Below are 18,696 nucleotides of genomic sequence, written 5' to 3'. Positions count from 1 at the left end.
TTGCAGTGGTCTTAGTTTTCTGTCCTCTGGGCAAAGTCCTGTTGAAGTTATTAGAACATAAACAAACACAGGCTTGAACCTCAGGAAAAAAAATGGTTTTAATGAAAACCAGAAACTTACGAAACTTCAGGACTGAGAATTTCTCCAGAATTAGGAGAAAGGATGGGGCAGGACAAGGACTGAGGACGTTCCAGGTCTGACATGCATCTCCTGGGTTATCTTAGGAAAGTCACGTAATTGTTCGCTCTGGAAAGAAGGATATACACGTATGATTTCTTGCGTTCCTTGCCCATCTCCAGACTTCTTTTTAAGACAGATGTTTTCCAGTGTGCATACATGCAGAACACTGGAGGGCCCCACTCTTGAACCAGTGACTACCAAAAGAAGGCACAGTTGGCATCATGCAGTGCACCACTAAGGTGGAAAACCTGGAGTTTGGGCATTTCAGTCTTGCTGCCTCAGCACTGTCTAGGCTGACCTCGAGCTGTCCCTGCTTGTTTTGTGTAGGAGACAAACCCCAGCCCGGGGCTAAAGGTTGCAGTGGTGATAACTGCTCTGTCTCCCTCACCTCAGGCTGTTCTTCGTTGGATCCCGAGAAGGACACTTGCCTTCCATCCTGTCTATGATTCACCCTCGGCTTCTTACTCCCGTGCCATCCCTCGTCTTTACGGTAAGCACCCGGCTCTGTGATGATAAGCATCAACCTGGCATTGAGAAAAGCACTGGGTGAACGATCCCGTCAGAGTATTCCAAGAGAGACTCCAAACACAGCCATTTCTGATTTTCCTTCCCATCATATCCTTATATTCCACTTCTGTTTTGAAATCATTCCAAGCACCGAAATAGCATAAAATAAGTTTTTAATTAAAAAAAAAATCAACCTGCTTCTTTTCGTGGCAGATAGCTCTTGTAAAATTCCCACGTTTAGTGCTATAATATATGTGGTTTTGCCTACTTTTCCCTTTGCTAATGGCTTTTATTTTTCTGGATGCAGTGCATCATGACCCTGCTCTATGCCTTCTCCAATGACATCTTCTCAGTCATCAACTTCTTCAGCTTCTTCAACTGGCTGTGTGTGGCTCTGGCCATCATTGGCATGATGTGGCTGCGTTACAAGAAGCCAGAGCTGGAAAGGCCCATCAAGGTGAGAGCAGTGCAGGAATTGCCCATTGGGTCCTCCCAGTATTGGGTCTTCTAATTTGTGCTCAGAGGGAAGGCCCTGCCAGCTTGGAAACGGCTGGTTCAAGATGTTTGAGTGCTCAGAGGCTTCACTGGGGGAAGTCCCCGAGCTCTGGGGAAGTCCCTTCTCCGCTGCAGGGGAGGTGCAGCAAGAACTGCTGCTTTTCCTGTTTGGAAAAGGGACTGGGATTGCAAGGATGTCGCCATCAGGGGAAGAGTTGTGCAAGCTAACGCAGGTGTCCCAGCTGCATCAAAATCTGCCAAAAGCAAATCTGGGCACTCAGTGCCCAGGGGATGAAGATGCTGTGGCCATGGGAACATCTGAGCGAAGGATGCTGTGGGTGGCAGAGCTGTGGGTGTTCTGGTGGGGCAGCCCAGTGGGAAGCTCTCAGTGACTAACATATTCCCCAGGACAAGCTTTGGGCTGTGGCTCTCAGTGAAACGCTCTGTACCATCGTGGAATTCACTTAGAATAGTTTAATAAAGCGGACAAACCCACGCCTGAAGAGATGAGAGCTTTGTTCTATTTGTCCTTGGCCAGCTTGGCAGTACTGCATCCCGTCTGGTAGGAGGCCAAGATCATGTCAGCCACAAGCATGTCTGCCTTCCTTAAAGGCATGTTTCTCACTCACCCTCCCGCCCCCGAGCACACTCAGGTCTCTGCCAGGCAACAGGGAGCCAGAGAGAAACAAACTCAAGACCTGTATCAGTGCCTTCGCAGAGTAACTCTTTGCGTTTCCTTTGTTTTTCCTGTTGTTGTTTTGTTTTTTCCTTTTTATAAAAACTACAACAACAACAAAACCGAGGCTGGTCTCAACAGATGTCCTGCTCAGAGCAGTGTAGCTGAGTCCCCTGGGAAACGAGATGCAAAGGCTTGTGCTGTGGTTGGTGCTGAATTTGATGCTGTTGGTTCAGGTGCTTTTTATAAGAAATCATTCAAGTATGGAATTGAATGTCAAAAACTGTGCTGAGAAAGGCTCGTGCTATCTTAGCAAACTACGCCTCCATGTTTTGGTTCACTCTGAGTGCCCACATTAGGTGTTAGCCTACTTCAGTCTTCTCCAGGACTGCTAAGGAGTGCTAGCTGACTTGGAACCCTGTGGCAGTTCAAGGTCCCAGTCGCCCAGTTCAGAGCACTGGGACAGACAGAAGCCCTATCCACAGAGAGTCCATTAGTGGGACATGAAATCCTTCCCTCCCCAGGATGGAAAAGCTTCACTGGTAAGTTTTCCCTGTTCCCCTGATACAAGTTCTTACCTGTTCCTTGGGTTCTTTTTTAGGTGAACGTCTGCCTGCCCATTTTCTTCATCCTGGCCTGCTTGTTTCTCATCGCTGTTTCCTTCTGGATGACACCAGTAGAATGTGCCATTGGCTTTGCAATCATCTTAAGCGGGATTCCTGTTTACTTCTTCGGGGTCTGGTGGCAAAACAAGCCCAAGTGGGTTCTCCAAGGCATCTGTAAGTATTACTTGAGGAAGGACGAGGGTGCAGCCCTTGGCGTTTGCTCCAAGAACAGCAGTGCTTCCTGGTGAGCGTGCTGCAGCTCGTAGCACTGGCTCCCATCTGTGTAGTGGAGGCTTCAGTGTCTTGGCTCTGATCAATGTCTTTTTAATGCTAACAAGTTTTAACCTGATGATTACCTTATCTACCAAGCACCCAAAATGCACCTTGACTTGTGATAGTTGCAAAGTTTGGGCCAAATGCCTTTTTTCTTTTTCTTCTCCTGGTGAACTGGGTGTTGTTTTGTAGTGGAGCATAACTCGGTGAACCCATTGTTACCTTCTGCCTCCCGTAAAAGCACAGAGTCAGGCCTTTATCAGCAGAGAATAGCTTTCTAGTGGCACTGGGAGGGAAAAGAAATAACAGCGTAACAGTTTGAGCACAGTTAGCCAAAAATTTGAATGCTGTTAAGTTGGGAATTGGTCCCAATTCATCACTTAGCCAGTGCTAATATTTCTGATAGAGGCAAAGCTCTCCTCGGCATCAAAACGTGACAGCAGAGTAGAAGGAAGAGAAAATCCCATGTCTCTTGGATGTGTTCTCTTCTGAAGCTGATTTCTAGGTTATCTTTGTGTAAGGTTTTCCAACAGCTGGTACTGCACCGTGGTGTGTTTTGAAGGGATGGAAAGATTGGGCTTGGACACGTAACCTCTGTCTGAACACCTGAATCAAGAAAGTCAATCCATGTTGTCTAAGTAACTAAACTCTACCATCTGTCTCCCAGCTCTCAAACAGCAGGCTGACCTAGAAAAGCAGACTAGCAGAAATGTCCAGCCTCAGCTGGGTGCTTTTTATGTAGAAGAAAAAGGCATTAAACAAAGCTCAGCAGTCCTTATCCTTTTTTTTTTTTTTTTTTTTTTTTTTTTTTTTTTTTTAACCCCTCACTCTTTTTTTTATTCTGAGTATTAGGCTCGGTTCCTGGAAAAGCCATTTTTTGCAGTGTCTGGTTGACAAATTAACATACTAATTATTTTTTACCACCAAGAGCTTTTGACGAGAAAATATTCTGGGGACGCAGAATGATAATCCTGCAAATGCCCCATTAGGAACACGTCAGCTTTAAACACGTGTATATACATAAGTTGCAGATGATTTGATCACCTCTGACTAATCTGAGCTTATTTTTGCTTGCGTGTATCTAGAATTGTGTTAGTTTTACATGGCAGGTCTGTTTAGGGGTGTCCAAATGCACAATGAAGCAGCAGAAAGCAAAGGTGTGGTTGGATGCCAACCTCCGTAACTAATGGGTGGAAAAATAAAGTTTCTCCAGTTGAGCACCTCTCCTGTATGCACTTGGAAGTGAAATGCTTCCCTTCCCATCTCTCTGCCCATGGTATCCTGCGTGGCAGTGTGAGGCAGGGGGCTCTGCCTTGTGCTCAGCACGCTGGGCTGGTCGTCTCCCAGGTTCTTGAGTCTAAAGAAGCTGTGCACATATGGCCAAGGTTTTCAAAACTGGAAGGAGAACTGTCAGCTCATGTTTTCTATGCCCGTTCCTGCTATTGTGCCTGACTCAGTTCGGACTGTTTGCAGTTCTGGCATCCAAATGCAGTTACCATATCACTGTGCAAGTAGAAACTGGTGTTGAGAAGTACAGGAGCCTCTCAGGGCAGTGCAGCATCCTTGCTGCAGTCGCAAAGCTCCCAGTGTTACATGCTCAAATTCTAGGCATGAGTAGAGAGCAGCCTGTGGGTCATTTGCTTTCACTGCTTAAACTGTATTTGGACTCATCCTGCTCAGAACCAGAGTGTGTGCTCTGTCCCTTTGAGGCAAAGTATAAAGAACTGAGTCAAGATGTGTGTTGGGCCCTCCGTGTGCAATCTCTTTGACCCATACTTTGCTTTCTCCCCTGCAGTCCACGCAACTGCCGTGTGCCAGAAACTGATGGAAGTGGTTCCTCAAGAATCATAAGCAGGAAAAGCAGAGACATTCAGCTCCAGGAAACGCACAATATTATTTTAAGACGACACAAGGAGAAAACACTTCTGATCCCTCATAAAGAAAACCCAGGCATTGGAGCACCCCGGCAGAGCTGCTTCATGTCTGACACCATGCCACCTGCCCTGCCTTGCCTCCTCCAGCCTTCCTGTTGCCACCTTTTAGCCCGGCAGACGAGCAGCCCCGAGAAGTTCTTGGTACGAACGTGGACCAGGAAGAGGAATTCCTGCTGGTGGCTTCCAAGGGGTCTTGCGTGTCCGGCAGCAGCGAGTCCAGTCGGCCTCTGTGTGCGTGTGTGTGTGTGTGATATTGAGGACTGTACTTCAGTTCTGTGTAGGGTAACTCATTAAGGTTTTTAAACCTAAAGTTAGCAGTGAGCTGTGCATCCCCCAGGCTGTGGCGGATCTGCTCTCGAGCCCAGTTTGAGCATCACCAGCTGTGCAAAGGTGCCTGTGTCAGGGCTGGGGCTGTGTGCTGAAACACAGCTGCAGGGTGGGCCTGACCCCGAGTCACCTGCCTTACCTGGTCATGGGGGGGTGGTTGAGAAGCTAAGGTTGTTTTAAGGACTTTGTCTGATGTTGGTGCTTGCTCACACACACACACACCCCTAAATGCCTGCTGCTGGATGCTCTGGGCTCTGCCCAGATTGTGCCACTGGCAGCGATTTATGCGAGACAAGGCAGAGCAGAATTAGTGTCAGAGAAATGGTGTGAGGAGGCCTTGCCTGACTTCCCTTGTGTTCCTGAAACGAGCACTTGGGGTTCCTTGCCATGGCTTTTAACTCTCAGACCCAAGCTATCTCCCTGCTATTGAGCCAGTTCTCTGGGATGCTCTCCACCAGAACAACCCCGGGGCCCTGTGGATTAGCACTGGGTCAGGCCCAAGGCCCAAGGGTGGAGTTCTTCCCAGTAAACCCAGGGAATTGCACGAGTTAGCAGAAGGTCAAGACAGCTTGCTCACTCCGTGTTTTCCGTAGGTAGGCTGTCATCCAGCGTGGGATGAGCACCATTCTGCTCTGCAAGTGGCCCTGTTCGTTGCCCTCAGCGTGATCGACGCTTGCCCCTAAACCAATGTCAAAGATAAAATTCTGGTGGGATTCTCCTGGCTCGTTTGCTGGGAACTGCCTGCGTTGCCTGTCCCCGTGCCCTCCATTACGCCGTGTTACCAGTGCCTGCAGGGGAGATGGGACCAACCGGCTCTGGGGGGGGGCAGAAAGGGGCAGATATCCCCAAAAGGCTGGAGCCTATCTTTGATCTTGGTCTGCTGTAAGTTGTTTGCTCTAAGAAGCAGGGACCGGAGGCTTCCTGAACAGTTTGCTCGTAATGCCTCTGCAGTCGAGGTGATAGTCAATTGGAAATCCAGTGCATCTTGTCCCTACAAATGAGCTGCACTAGTCTCTGTTACAAATCTTCTCTGTGCTAGTGCTTTAGAAAATAGGTGGTCAATTTTTTTTTTTCTATATATTATTTTTGTAAACTAAGCTGTTTGGAAGCTGGGATCCTCCAAGAGCTAACGCTTCCTACTGGATTCTCCTCTTAGCATAGAGTCATTTTGGAAAAGAGGCATTAAGGACACCAATGGTACTAGCTCATGCTTTGTCCTTTTAAGAAGCTCTTTGGCAAAAAAAAAAAAAAAAAAAAAAAAAAAAGCATTTATGTTCTAGCAGGTGGCAGCTTCTGTTCCAGGGCGTGTGACAATGACCACAGTTATGCCAACAACTATCCACGTGCAGCTCTTTGCTATTGCTTCACCAAGCACACACCTTTGCTTCGAGGCAGGAATAGGTGAGACAATCATCATGCTGAAAACCTTTGCTTATTCCGTGGCACTACAGTGTAGAGATACCCAAGCCAGCTCGACTGCACTACAAATGTATTAATTTAGAGCTCTGCTCGAGATGAGTTAAGCTATGGAGAACTGCAGCTGGTTTGGGTATGTCTGCAGTGCAGAACTACCCAAAGTTATGGCCAGTGTGTGGCTGTTCAGGGACCTACGTGCAATGAATTGGAGCATCTCAGAGCCTGTGGAGAGACGTTTGCATAAATAAGGTCATGAACCGTAAAACCTGAGCTCAATTTTCCCTCCTTAAAAGGAATCCTCTTCCAGCTGAAGGCTGAGATGTTTTTGCAGGGTAGTGATTGGAAATCACTCCTTATGCTGGACCTGTTTCATGGCTAAAGAACCAGTCTCTCACCTTCCACATAGCCTGCATTTTTGGGGCTGTAATGGTCTCAGGACTGGTTTCCTGCAGAGGCTGGATTGAATTTAGAGGCTCTCTGTGCTGATATATACCAGCAGAGTTAACTTGTGATGCAAAGGAAACGCACCTCAATCCAACGTAAATTAACAGTCAAGTCCAATCCACAGAGAGCTCAGAAATGGGTCCAAGTCTCCCAAACATGTGGGGATTGCTTGGTTTGGGCATATCTCTTAATGAGTTTCATCAGTGATGAAGACCATGAATAAAAAACATCCTCTTGGTGACCCTTTCACACTGGTTTTAAAGAGGAGATGTCACACTGAGATTTATTTTTTTATTAACTGATCTTAATTAAATCCTTAACTGGCTTGCTTGCTTTTTAAGAACTTTGATTGTTTTCTACTTGCTGCTGAAGATCTTCCTTTCGTGCTACTAACCTGCTGGCTCTGGCATCGATGTCATAGGTTTCGTGGTGACCTCGCCAGCGTGTCCATGGCAAGAGATGTATAGGGAGGAACTGAACCAGGCAGCAGCACAGAATCATGCAGATGTTGAATTTGGTTGGCCACAGCTCAGATCTCAGCCTGGTTTAGGACAAAGTTCACCTTTCAAAGCCTGATTTCTTTTATCCCTGTTTTTTTTGAGGCCGATAGTTCCCCTCCACTAGAGCCTGGTGGCATGGCTGTAAGAGAGGGGGGTTCTTTATAGTTCTTTATGCTAGAGATTAAGGAGATGACGAATAAGGGGGTAAAACTGAATTTCATTTCAAAAAGCAAACCCAACTAGAGCAATTTCTCCAGTGGGTGGAACTGCTGCTACCATCTGCTGTCCAGGGCAAAAGCTTTAACTCGAGCCAGCGAACGGGAGCGTCTGCTGGCCGTGGTCAGTGGGCTTTGGTGTGGAAACAGAGCATCCATCCCAATGGGAGACCTCCTCGCTGCTCGTTTTCCTCCAAATGGGCCTGGGATGCCTCGCTGGGGGTGAGGGGAGCAGTAGAGACCTCTCACGGAAAGTTTCTCATCGTTCCCAGAACTGGATGTGGATTTTTTTTCTGGTGTTTTTACTGTTTGCTTGTACTCTCTTGAGCCTGTGATCAGTCACCCTGTCGTAAGCTGTGCACAACCCGCCAAGGGAGGTGAGCCCTCCTCACAGAGGACACCTACAACCACCGTGACCGTGCGTTTGCCTTCCCCCACAGTAGCTAGAGTTAAATGAGGTACCTCGTGGCTGTATTTCATGTGACAGTGTTCTTGCAAACACGGCCCCCAGCTCGCCGTAGCCCTCGTGGCAGCGGAGCCGTGGGGCCGTGGCTACGTTTTTCTGCCAGTGATTGCTGTGCCCGCAGTTGGTCGTTGTGCTAATCCCCTTTCCATTATCACTCTTCTTCGATGCAGCTTGGTTTTGAGTATTTTAGAGTCCCGGGGAGTCCGTTGTTAGGGGTATTCGTGGAATAGCATCCCACAGGGGTTGGTAACAGCGGGGTGGGAGCCGGTGGCTTGGCGCGGGTTCCTCTTCCCAACCCAGCTGTGAAACCTTCCCCCAGGCTGCGAGGGGACCTGCCCTGCCCAGCCCTGCAAAGCGCTCCCGGATAAAAACAGGGAAGCTTATTTTTGTTGTTGTTTTTTAAATTTCCTGCAGTATTTGCGGCGTTTGCCATCCCAGACACCGTGTTCTGGTAAACACGCTATTGTTTTTAACAGCACCCTCTGTGGACAGCGAAGTTCAAAGGGACTCTGTCGCTTGAACAAACATTAAAGACCCTTCAACTGGATGGAAGCCCCTGCGAGGCCGCTTTGTTCTTCTCCACATGCTCTCCTTGTGGGCGGCTCGGGCAGGGGAATAAATTGGGGCTCCTCTGTGGGTCCATGCCATGTGCTGGGCTGTGCCACGGGGCCCGGAGGGACAGCAGTGTTTGGGCAGGGCTCTTCCTCGCCACGCGGTGCCGGGACGAGATGTCTGCAGCTTTCCTCTCGGTCTGCGGTGGTGCCTGTGCCTTTCACTGAGGCTACAGCGTTCTCGGGCTTTAATAAAAATTAAGATGAAAACAGCCAAAAGCTCTCCTTACACAGCGCTCTGGCTGTTCTTGTGGGACACCAGCTTTTCCATCGGTGGGTTTTGTTGTTCCATTCCCAGTGACATCAAAAGGGAAGGTGCAGAACCACCAGGCCCTGGCGGGGTTTGGCATTTAGAAGCGGCTGAAGCCACGCTTCGTGCTGCGGCTTGAATAAGGGCAGCCCAGGGGTGATGCTCCAGTTCCCTCTGGGGCTCATGCTGGGTTTTGCCGGCGGTGCGGCGACCTCGGCAGAACCCTAAATGGGAACCTCGTGTCAGCCCACGGAGCTCCATGAGCATCTCTGGCCATGGGAAGGCCGGCACGGCTGGAGCTGGTGGCATTTGGCTGCCAACCAGGGCACGAAGTGGCGATGGGAATCAGCTCCTGCAGCTCCTCCAGCGCCCTTACCCATGTCAGGGCATCCCACGGGACCCCAGCATTAAGAGATGCTCCAGGGGCTCGCTTCACGAGCTGAGGAGTCACACCCTGCGCTGGTTTTGCCCACACTCACCAAGTTTTGTGGTTTACACGGTCCAAACTGGAACCAGCAGCTGGGGGGGAGCCGAGGGCCCTGCGTGGAGCTGGGGGGGACGAGAGCGAGCGGGGCTGGGCAGAACCAGGAGCTCCTGGCACCGTGCAGGTAGGAAATGTCACTCAGGTGAGGTCACCCCTAAGGAACCGATGTCCAGAGGGTTTTCTTTGCTTTTTCTTTGCCCGTTCCTTGTGTGAGAAGGGGTGTTGCTTCCTCCAGCTGTTACGTGTTGATGAGAATAAAGAAAGTATTTTTTTAAACACTGAATTAATTTTTAAGTGGCCTAAAAGAGACTTTCTATCTGCACCAAAATGATTCCTGTCGGGTGACATTCGTCTTGGCGCAGGGGCTCGGCGAGCTCTCAGATGTGACCCTGCCACGTCTCCTGCCTGGGACGAATTTCACACACACAGAAAAATCCTGGCTCGCTCAGAGGGCACAGCAGGCTCCGTGTCCCACCTAAAGCCCTGCACAGGGCCAGTTTTAGGTGGTACCCGGACCTTGCACCAGCCCTCAGAATGAAAGCCAGGGTGAAATTCACTTCTAGTGAGTAATCCGACTTTTCAGCGATACCTTTCTTCTAAAGTTCATATTTTTGTTGTGTGCTATTTTTTTTTTAACAGAAAAAAGAAAAAAAAAGGATTTTAACCTACAGAAAGAAAATGTAGATCTGATTTACAATTTTGTTGTATTTGGTTGCTTTAAAAAAATATTTTACTAATTTAAATGTTGCTGTAGATGACACTATTTATTTTAAAGGGTAAATATCTTTTAGTCTTAATACTTCTACAGTAAATGCTATTTACAATGTTTGTGTTCCTGTTAACACAGCTATTCCACAGCTGACCGAGTGCTGGCCAGCCGGTAGTAACTTAAATCAAATTGCCTTGTAAAACAAAATGTCTCCTGCAATGTATTTTTTTTTTCTAGTATTCTTGATTCTTTTATGTCTGTGGTTAACAAATCTGTTAAATGTTTGGGTTGTTTTATGTTTTGGGATTTTTTGTTTGTTTGTTTTTTTTTTTTTAAACAAAGAAAGCTGAATTACAACTCTCTCGTTGCTGGTTTTTGCTTCCAAACCTTTGATTTTGCACGAGGTTGCCTTGTTCATCCTGCATCCACCCGCTCTCCCTGCACGCACCTGAGCCCTGGGTTCCCAAGTGTTCCTCTCCAAGCACAGCATCCCTTCCTCTGCCAATCCCCAGCCTCCTGTTTGAAGCCCAAGCTGCCCCTTTCTGCTTTTGCATAACACAAAGGAGGCGGCTGGGAAGCTGGGTGAGCTTTGTGCAAGAGGTGGGAGGAGGAGAAGGCGATGCCCTAGTTCCTGGGCTATGGCTGCAGGGGGGAGATGCTGCTCAGGCTGCTGCTGGAAGCTCGCAGCCAAAAGAAATGCCAAGCAGCAGGAGGATCTCAGGCTTTGTAAGGGAAAAGCAATCCTCTGGTGTGCTTCCCTCTTCCCCATGTCCTTGTTTGCCAGGGATGCTCCGTGGGCTGGGGTGACGGGAGGTGATGGGGGGCTCGGGCACAGATGGGGGCAGGTGGGAGGGCTGCGGGAAGGCTTGCGGTGATCGGGTACAGAGGGAAGAGCTCAGAGATCCCTCCTGAAGGAGAAGGTGGTGCTGACGCTATTTGTCTGACACACATGCAGATGCCACCGGGAAAAAATGGGCCCAAAATGGAGCTTGGAAAGGCTGCCAGGAAAACCCAGCAGCATGGGGAGTCTTCGGTGATGCCAGCCCACGTTGCACTCATTGATGCTGAATTTCAGGCAATTCAGCCAATTTTTTGAGAACAATTAGAGAATTGACAAGCAAGGCGATTGCTGATTTGGTAGTGCACATAGTGGCTGCTTCAGAAAGCAACAGTTGGCGAGAGAAGGCGTGGTGTTACGTGCCAAAACCTAACAGCCTCCACGGCACCCGCCCAGTTAAGTGCAGAAGCATTCGGCTTTAAATACATATCGGTAATAAAGGAGAAAGTTAGAGGGGCAGAAACGGGAGCGCCTTCACAAGACTATTGTATGCAACAAGGGGCACGTTCTGCATTAAAGCTCTTAGTGGAGGTATTGGAGTAATCTAAGGAAAACCTCTCTAAAAGCCAGCGTGGCCAAACAGCGGAACAGAGCGCGCCACCGCCATCTGAAAGAGATCCTTCAAAAACTGACGGCTGTGGCCAAAGAAGGAAAACAGAATAAACTCCGGTAAATTAAATGTAAAAGCTCGATAAGACAAGTCAAATGTGGCATTCACCAGTGACACCAGCAGCATGAGAACAAGGAGGGCTCCGAAGGCTGCAGGAAGCCTGCCAGAGCCGCAGTGGGGCCGGTGCCGTGCTGCAGACAGATAAGGCGGTAGCGGAGAAATGAAATGAGTTATTTGCATTCATGCTTGCTACAGGCTCGCTTGGAGAACTTCCCGTGCTGGAGCTTTTCTTCGTAGGGAGTGAGCCCGAGGAGCTGCTGCCAGATAATGCATCGTGCTTTGGAGCAAGGCTCTGGGATTCGGAGACCTTCAAAGCCGCAAAGGGCCCCAGCAGGCAGGTGCACGCCGCTCCTGGACACGTGGTGGAAGATCCAGGGATAGCCTGGGCTTGTTCCAAGGAGCTGTGATAGGGGCTACAGCGAGCAGAGACACAGAAAATAGCATCCTAGGGTGAATCCAAGCACCCATCCCGAGCACAGAGCTGGCACGGACGCCCCGGCCACGGCAGCGATCGAGGACTGGCAGCTGCGCAAGCACGGGGCGAGCGCTGGGGCAGACGGCCCCAGACAAAGGCAGAAATCATTTTGTCACACACAGCAACGTTAATCATGCGCTCAGTGTCACAGGATGTTGTCGAGACCAGAAGTATGTGCGCCTGAGAGTTCAAAAAGAGCTCAGACAAAAGGGTTTGTTAGGAAGCGCAACAGCCCCGGTGCAGCCGGTGCCTCGGGGAGCACTAAATCTCCGCGTTCCCAAGCCTGAAGGGCAAACCGGGGATGGGATCAGTTCCTGCTTTGTACGAGCTTCCCCTGAAAGCTCACTGCTGGTGGCTGCAGGGGACGTGGTGCTTTGGCCATGCGGTGGCTCTTGGCTCCCCCCCAGGTGTCCCCTCCTGTGGTGCCGCTGCGGCAGCCGTGCCTCTGGGGACAGCTCTGTGTGCCTGGGGGATGGATGGGTGGGTGGGTGGATGGGTGGATGGACGGATGGCAGACGTTGGTTTGCCTCCAGCAGCAGGGAAAGCCCCGTGCTGGGCTTTGCCCAGGAAGGCTGAGCTGCAGGGGAGCCCCGCGTGGATCCAACGTGATGCCCAGGCGGTGCCCAGCAGCAACTCCCCAGCTCCAGTCCCGCAGTCCTCTTCCCTCTGTCCTGCTGCTGGTGATGTGAGGGAGAAAGCAATGACATGCAAGAGAGGGACTGACGTTTTTTTCCATTTTTCTCCCCCAAAGCAGGATCAGCTGCATGTTTGAGTGGCCCGGAGAGAAGCTGGGGGGTCTGCCACCAAAGAAGAGTGAGCCCTCGGAGCAGCAGGTAGAAATGCCTCTGCAGACAGGCGGCATGCCCAGAAAAAGCAATAAAAGGGTTGTTTATTTGAAGAGGGGTGCGAAAGATGAAAGGCAGCAAATCTGTTTGCTTTGGGATGAAGCTGCCTCAAGGGCGGGGTGTGACGGGCTGGGAGCTGCTTCAAGGACGCAAAATAAAGGAATGAAAGGAGCTGTGGGAAGAGCTACCAAAGGGATCCTCGGAGGCAGATTAATACAGCAAAAATATGATACAGGTATGAGGAAAATTCACCAAAGGAGAGTCGAGGTTGGATTTTTGCAGCAAAATACACTGGGCAACAAAATCAGCCCCTTAAAAATGAAGCAACAGAAGTTCTGCTTGGAAGCCCTTTATTAAAAGGGAGTTGCGAGGAGCTGCTGCTATTTCACCTGTTGCACAAGAGCCGTGAAATAAAGCTGGCTCCTCGGAAGGAACAAGCTGGGGGGGGGGCTGCACAGCACATGCCGGTCTGTCCGGATTTTGCTGGAGACCTGGTCGAGGTGTCAGAGATCAGCGACGCCGGATTACTGAAGAGCAGGTTTTGTAGATCTCAGACAAAAATATTCCTCCAACCCTGACCGCCAGACCTTGAAATATAGCAGAGGATTTTTTTTTTAGAGACCTATAAAGCTTCCTCCCCCTGCATATTTCCTGAAATGTGCAAGTTTTCTGCATGTCTCACAGTGTAGTATTTTTTTTAATCATGAATTTTCATAATAAGATCTCTTTTTTTTCAAAAATAGAGAAAAATAATGAATGAGAAGGGATGGATAGACTGCCTAGACACACTTCTTCATACAAATAGGAGAAGAAAAGCTGTGCAGGAGTATCCCAGCTTATTTCCCTGGGGCACCTGCCCCATCCTCTCCTCTCCATCCTCTTCTGCCATCCCCGAGGAGCTGCCTGGCTGCTGCCCCACGAGCTGCTGGCCTCACGCAAGCCCCTGGGGATGGCACAGGAGATGGCAGTGGGGTTTTGGGGCCCTCTGGCCATGCCCAGCCATGCCTCGGTTTCCCCAGCTTGAAATGATCCTCCCTGCCTGCCTGGAGCAGAAGAAAGGTGCTGTCTGCGCTCGGTGGGGCAATAAACGCTGGAAATTCCCCTGGGCTTCATCCAAGCTGCACAACGAGGAAGATAAATACGCATCCAGCCATCCCGTGACTTGAATCTCACATAGAATGAGAGACAAGAGAAGTCAGAGAAGACGATTCCTCTTGCCTGAGCCTCTCGCCCCTAATTCAACGACTTTGTCCTGCTGCCCTTTTGGGGCCCCCGTGCAAACGGCTCAGCCCCTGGGGCTGCAGCCTGCCCTGTGCTGCATTCCTGGCTGCTCTGCGGGGCTGTCATCGCCTGCCACTGTGTCCTGCAGGGCCAGGCCAGCTCGCCAGCGGTGCCAGGGACACGTGTGGGTCGCAGAGCTGCCCCGCTGGCTGCGATGTGCTCGTCCTGGCTGCATGCAGGCTGTCGAGTGGCTTCACGTCAGGCTCTGGCAAGAGCAGATGCCTCTGACTTTTCAGGCTGGTCGTGGAAGAGGAGAAGGTCTTACACGCCTCTGCCACCGCATTTTCTGTCCCTGCACCGTGCCAGGCCCTTTGCAGAGCTCAAGCTTTGAGGAGGGCATCATCAAACGCCTCTCCAGCCTGCTGAAAATGAGGTATTGTCTGTACCGGCCCCAAGTTATGAATCTTGTAGCCTCCAGAGCAGTCAACAGCATTATCACGAAAATGAGTAATAAAAATAAAATGCGCAGAGCCTCGTGCGTGCTCTGTGCCATAAACACACTGCACGGCCGTGGCAATGTGCCTGTGCAAACCCTCGTAGTGTAGCTACGTGCTGGGAATACGGATGAATTCTCTCCCCTTCGGACAGTTTTCTGGCTGGTTTGGTCAGCCTGGCTCCGGGTTTCAGGGAGGTCATTTCTGCTCCAACTTGTCTGGGGAACCGAGGGCTCCCCGCACCTCCTGTAACCGCTGCGTGCCGCGGAGAGCTCGCCCCTCCTGCCCTTGGGCTTGGGAGAGCTCAGAAATCACGTCTGGGCATCTCAGGCATCTGGAAGGGGGGGGATTTGTGGTGCAAGGAGGTGCGGGGAGGTGCTGGTGCACGTTGCCTGACGGGGCGGTGGTGCTGCAGAGGCAGCGGATGGGTTGAAACACAAAGCAGCGATGTCCGGAGGGGCTGGGGAGGGAGGGTGGCGAGGCTCCGGCTCGGCCAGGAGGGACTGAAGCCACGCAAAGCTCGGCGTGAGCAAGGGCGTGCAAAGCTCGTGGGCCTGCAAGGGCTTGAAGTGGGGTTTGCTGCTGGCCTTGGCTTTCGTTAAACAAAAGTCAGCAGGACGATTGCGTGTAGGCAACGAGAGCAACCACGTGTGGAACCTTTCTACTTGTGAAAATCAAGCTGAGCATTTCGGCTGTGGGCTAAGGAGAAGCCTCGGGATGCTGCAGGGACCACAAATCACCGGCACACCGGGCATTGCCACCGCGGGGCTGTTTCACCACGTCCTGCTTGCACGTTGGACATCCGTCCATCCGTCCGTCTGCAGCGTTCACCCCCACAAAACAGCATTTAGCCTCGTGCCAGCATGGTGTCTGCATCAGGAAAAAGCCCAGACGGACCAAGCTGCCTGAAAGGCTTTTCACAGAGGCGCTGGCTCTCCGCGACGCGAAGTTTAAGCTCTCACATGATGTGAGATTGCTGGTGCAATTCGGCAAAACCCAGCACTGGCCGGAGGCAGCGGGGCCACAGGGTGGGAGCAGGAGTGGAAAGGTCTGGCTGAGCAGCTGCTAATTGGGCTTCTCGTCCTCAGGTGGAGAAAATAATTGCATCCAAAGAAAACGCCAGCTCCTGCAGGAAAGCCATTTAAAGGCACAAAAAGCGGGTGCAGATCAGGCGCCGTGTGACTGGAAATTGCCACCACTGGTAACGTTTTATTTTTAGAGCGGACATCTGGGGATGGAAAAATCCTTTTGTGACTGGTCTTTGTTTTCTTCACGTACCTCTCACAGGTTCTAGAAAAGCCCAAAGGCCTGGCATTACCTGGTTAATTGCCTGCAAGCCTCCACATCTTGGTTTTAGCTTCCACGTTTAAAATTCATACTTTAAGTTAAAACATGAAAAACTTAAGCAAAAATAAGACTTTTTTTTTTTTCCAGTACCCCGTGGAGTTTCTCAGCGGGTGCTGTTGCTGCTGAGCAAAGGTTGACCAGGTTTTGTAACCCAAACTTGAGAGCACCTCCCGTACCCCGGTCAGATGAGCTAAACCCCAAAGCTTTCCAAACATCCCCAATGGGATTTTCTCCTGGCTGCGTGGGCCCGATACCACAGCACGCAATGCTGACAGCAAAGCTGAAAACCGCTCTCACGCCCCCCCAGGAGCTGTTGCAGCAGGAGAAGACCACGGGAGCCATTTCGTGGCCAGCTGGGGTCGTGGGGAAATGCTTCCCCCAAAACCTCTGGCTTATCCCTGCAGGAGGCTCTTTTTTTTATTTATTTTGCAGGAAAGGAGCCTTTTACCCGAGAGGCTGCGCAGGGCAGAGCTGCAGCAGTGTCACAGAAACGGGCTCCAGAAGGGGATCTCCTGCAGCAACAAGATTTCCAATGATTTAAGGCTTGCCGTAGCCTGTTCCCCACCCGGGCACTGGGGTAAATCCTTCATCCTGGGAGAATTTGGAGACTGGAGCCAGCTCCGTTGATTCACGCAGGGGTTAGGTGGGGAAGGATGCTTTCAGTTGTTTTTTTTTTTTGCCTTTATTAACCAAATTCCAGCCCTTTGGTGGAGCTGTGCGGCCTCCGTTGCTTGCCACGGTCTCCCCTGCTCCTGCGGTGGGGTGAGCACTGTGCTGGTGATTTGGGGCTGTTTGCTCTGAGCATCATCATGAGGGCAGGACTGACCCACAGCATCCTCACCCCTGAGTGCGATGGCTGTGGGGAAAACCGAGAAAACCAGATGAAAGGGCAGAAGGAGTCTGCAGGCTGGTTAACCCCAGCCAGGCAGACATGCTCGGGGTTTGAGGATTATCCCCATGCTCGGCTCGTTGCCTCTCCCCAGCAGCTAACCACCGGATTGTGCAAACCCCGCTGGCCTCCAGGTGCAGCGGGGAAAGGTGAGGGATTTGGTAGGAACGAGGAACCCCAGCGGGAGCTGAGCCCCTCGCCAGGCAAGCCCATGCGTGGGGAGAGCCGCCAGCATCTCCCTGTAGCAGCTCCATGCTTCAGAGCTCCACCGGATCCCTTTGCTCCGCATTTCCCTGGTTTGTACCCATTCCCACTGATAAATCTGTAATTAATCGGGCATCCCGCAGCAGCCGACCGTCCCCGCACGGCTGAGCTGCTCCTCGCCCCAGCCCTGCAGCGTGACAGTTTTATCTTGTGGGAAAACACGAAGCTGGCCCGAGTGTCAACAGCCTCCATAGAAACCCCACTTACGCCTGCGATCCTCGCCAGATAGTGCCGGGGAGCAAGCAGCAGATAGATAGCAGAGCAAATATTGGCTTTGCAGCGTGACCCGATTCCCCTTTGCTTCATCAGCAGCGATCGTGTGCGGGGTGTCAGGCTGCTGCCCACGCGGCTGTCTCCAAAAAAAACCCCTGTGCTTTCCATTTGGACAGCGCAGGGACCAGTCTGACGTTACGGTATTGCCGTGACGTGTTTTTTTCATCTCCTTCCGTGGTTTTTGTCGTTTTTTGATTTTTTTTTTTTTTTTCTGGTAAGAGCAATGGGACTGTGGGTGAGGAAACAGTGACGGTTATTTCCGAGAGAGAGCAGTACTCATTCGGTGAAAGAAACCCTGCTCACGGGTGTGAGTTTCAGCAGGACTGCAGCTTGAGGTTAAAATCAAACCTTTCCTTTGAAAAAATGAGTCAGTGGTAGATAGATAGATATGGAACCGTCACCCATTATACCGTGTCTGTAAAAACACCCTGAAACGTGTTCAGAAGCGGACGTGATGCCATCCTTGAAAAACTAAATCACATTAATTGCTGGGGTTTGAACCCAGCCAGACGCTTACTGCAGGAGAACAGGTTCATGCTAACGGTGGGCTTCGTAAATGAGACATCGTGCTTGAAGAAAAGAAGAGTTTTATCTACATTTCATGATCCCTACATTGCTAACTGGCCTTAGAGGGACCTCTGTGTTTTGGGGGCTCACAGGGGAGCAGCTCGGTGTCATTGCAGCCACATGGAGCGTGCGCCTCGTGTGCCCTGCTCCGTGCAGGGCTCCTTGCACCCACCACAACCACCGAGACCACAGCAAAGCCCCAAGCACATCCCAGCAGCTCCCTCTCCGTGCAGCCTAATCCTTGAGGAGAACATTTCTGCCCAGGGGTGAGTGGTTAACACACCCAGGCTTACCTCCCTAAGCCAGGGAGAACAGATAAATATTTTCTTTTCTTTTGCGAAACCACGAGGAATTTCGCCAGGGTCATCCATTCCCGAGGGCAAACGTTTGGCGTGATAAGGGGTGCGTGGAGCTATCTTTATGGAGGGGCCAGCAAAACCAGACTGAACTGGAGTGGGAGAAACCAAAGCCCTGCGACGTGCATTGCTCAGGCTGGAAAAGCCCCGTCGGAGCAAGGAGACAGCTATGCCACTCAACAGATAATCTGACCCTGCTGCCAAGCACTATCAGGCAAAGCAATTGCCAGGCAGTTGTGGAAAGAGCTGATCACCCAGCAGTGGCTTTTTGTGAAGACAAAACAGAATTAATTTAATCAGCAATGGGATTAATTTAATCAACGTGGCTGTTATCAGGATCCAGGTAGGTGAAAAACAAGCACTAA

At 50.8% G+C, this 18,696-nt stretch overlaps 1 protein-coding gene across 2 annotated transcripts in view; it reads left to right on the top strand.

Moving 5' to 3' along the window:
• Nucleotides 1–10,443, top strand: part of SLC7A5 (solute carrier family 7 member 5) — a 40,955-nt gene extending 30,512 nt beyond the window's left edge. For both annotated transcript variants that reach the window (XM_082769690.1, XM_082769689.1), the window contains 4 exons: nt 574–670; nt 995–1,144; nt 2,460–2,637; nt 4,532–10,443. In XM_082769690.1, the coding sequence (XP_082625816.1) occupies nt 574–670; nt 995–1,144; nt 2,460–2,637; nt 4,532–4,587 (481 nt within the window). In that variant the 3' untranslated portion in view covers nt 4,588–10,443. The remainder of the gene's footprint in view (nt 1–573; nt 671–994; nt 1,145–2,459; nt 2,638–4,531) is intronic.
• Nucleotides 10,444–18,696: the final 8,253 nt, after the last annotated feature.

The sequence above is a fragment of the Aythya marila genome, assembly GCF_965140915.1.
Source record: "Aythya marila genome assembly, chromosome: 12".
Lineage (NCBI taxonomy): Eukaryota > Metazoa > Chordata > Aves > Anseriformes > Anatidae > Aythya > Aythya marila.
This window is presented reverse-complemented; position numbering and strand designations above follow the sequence as displayed.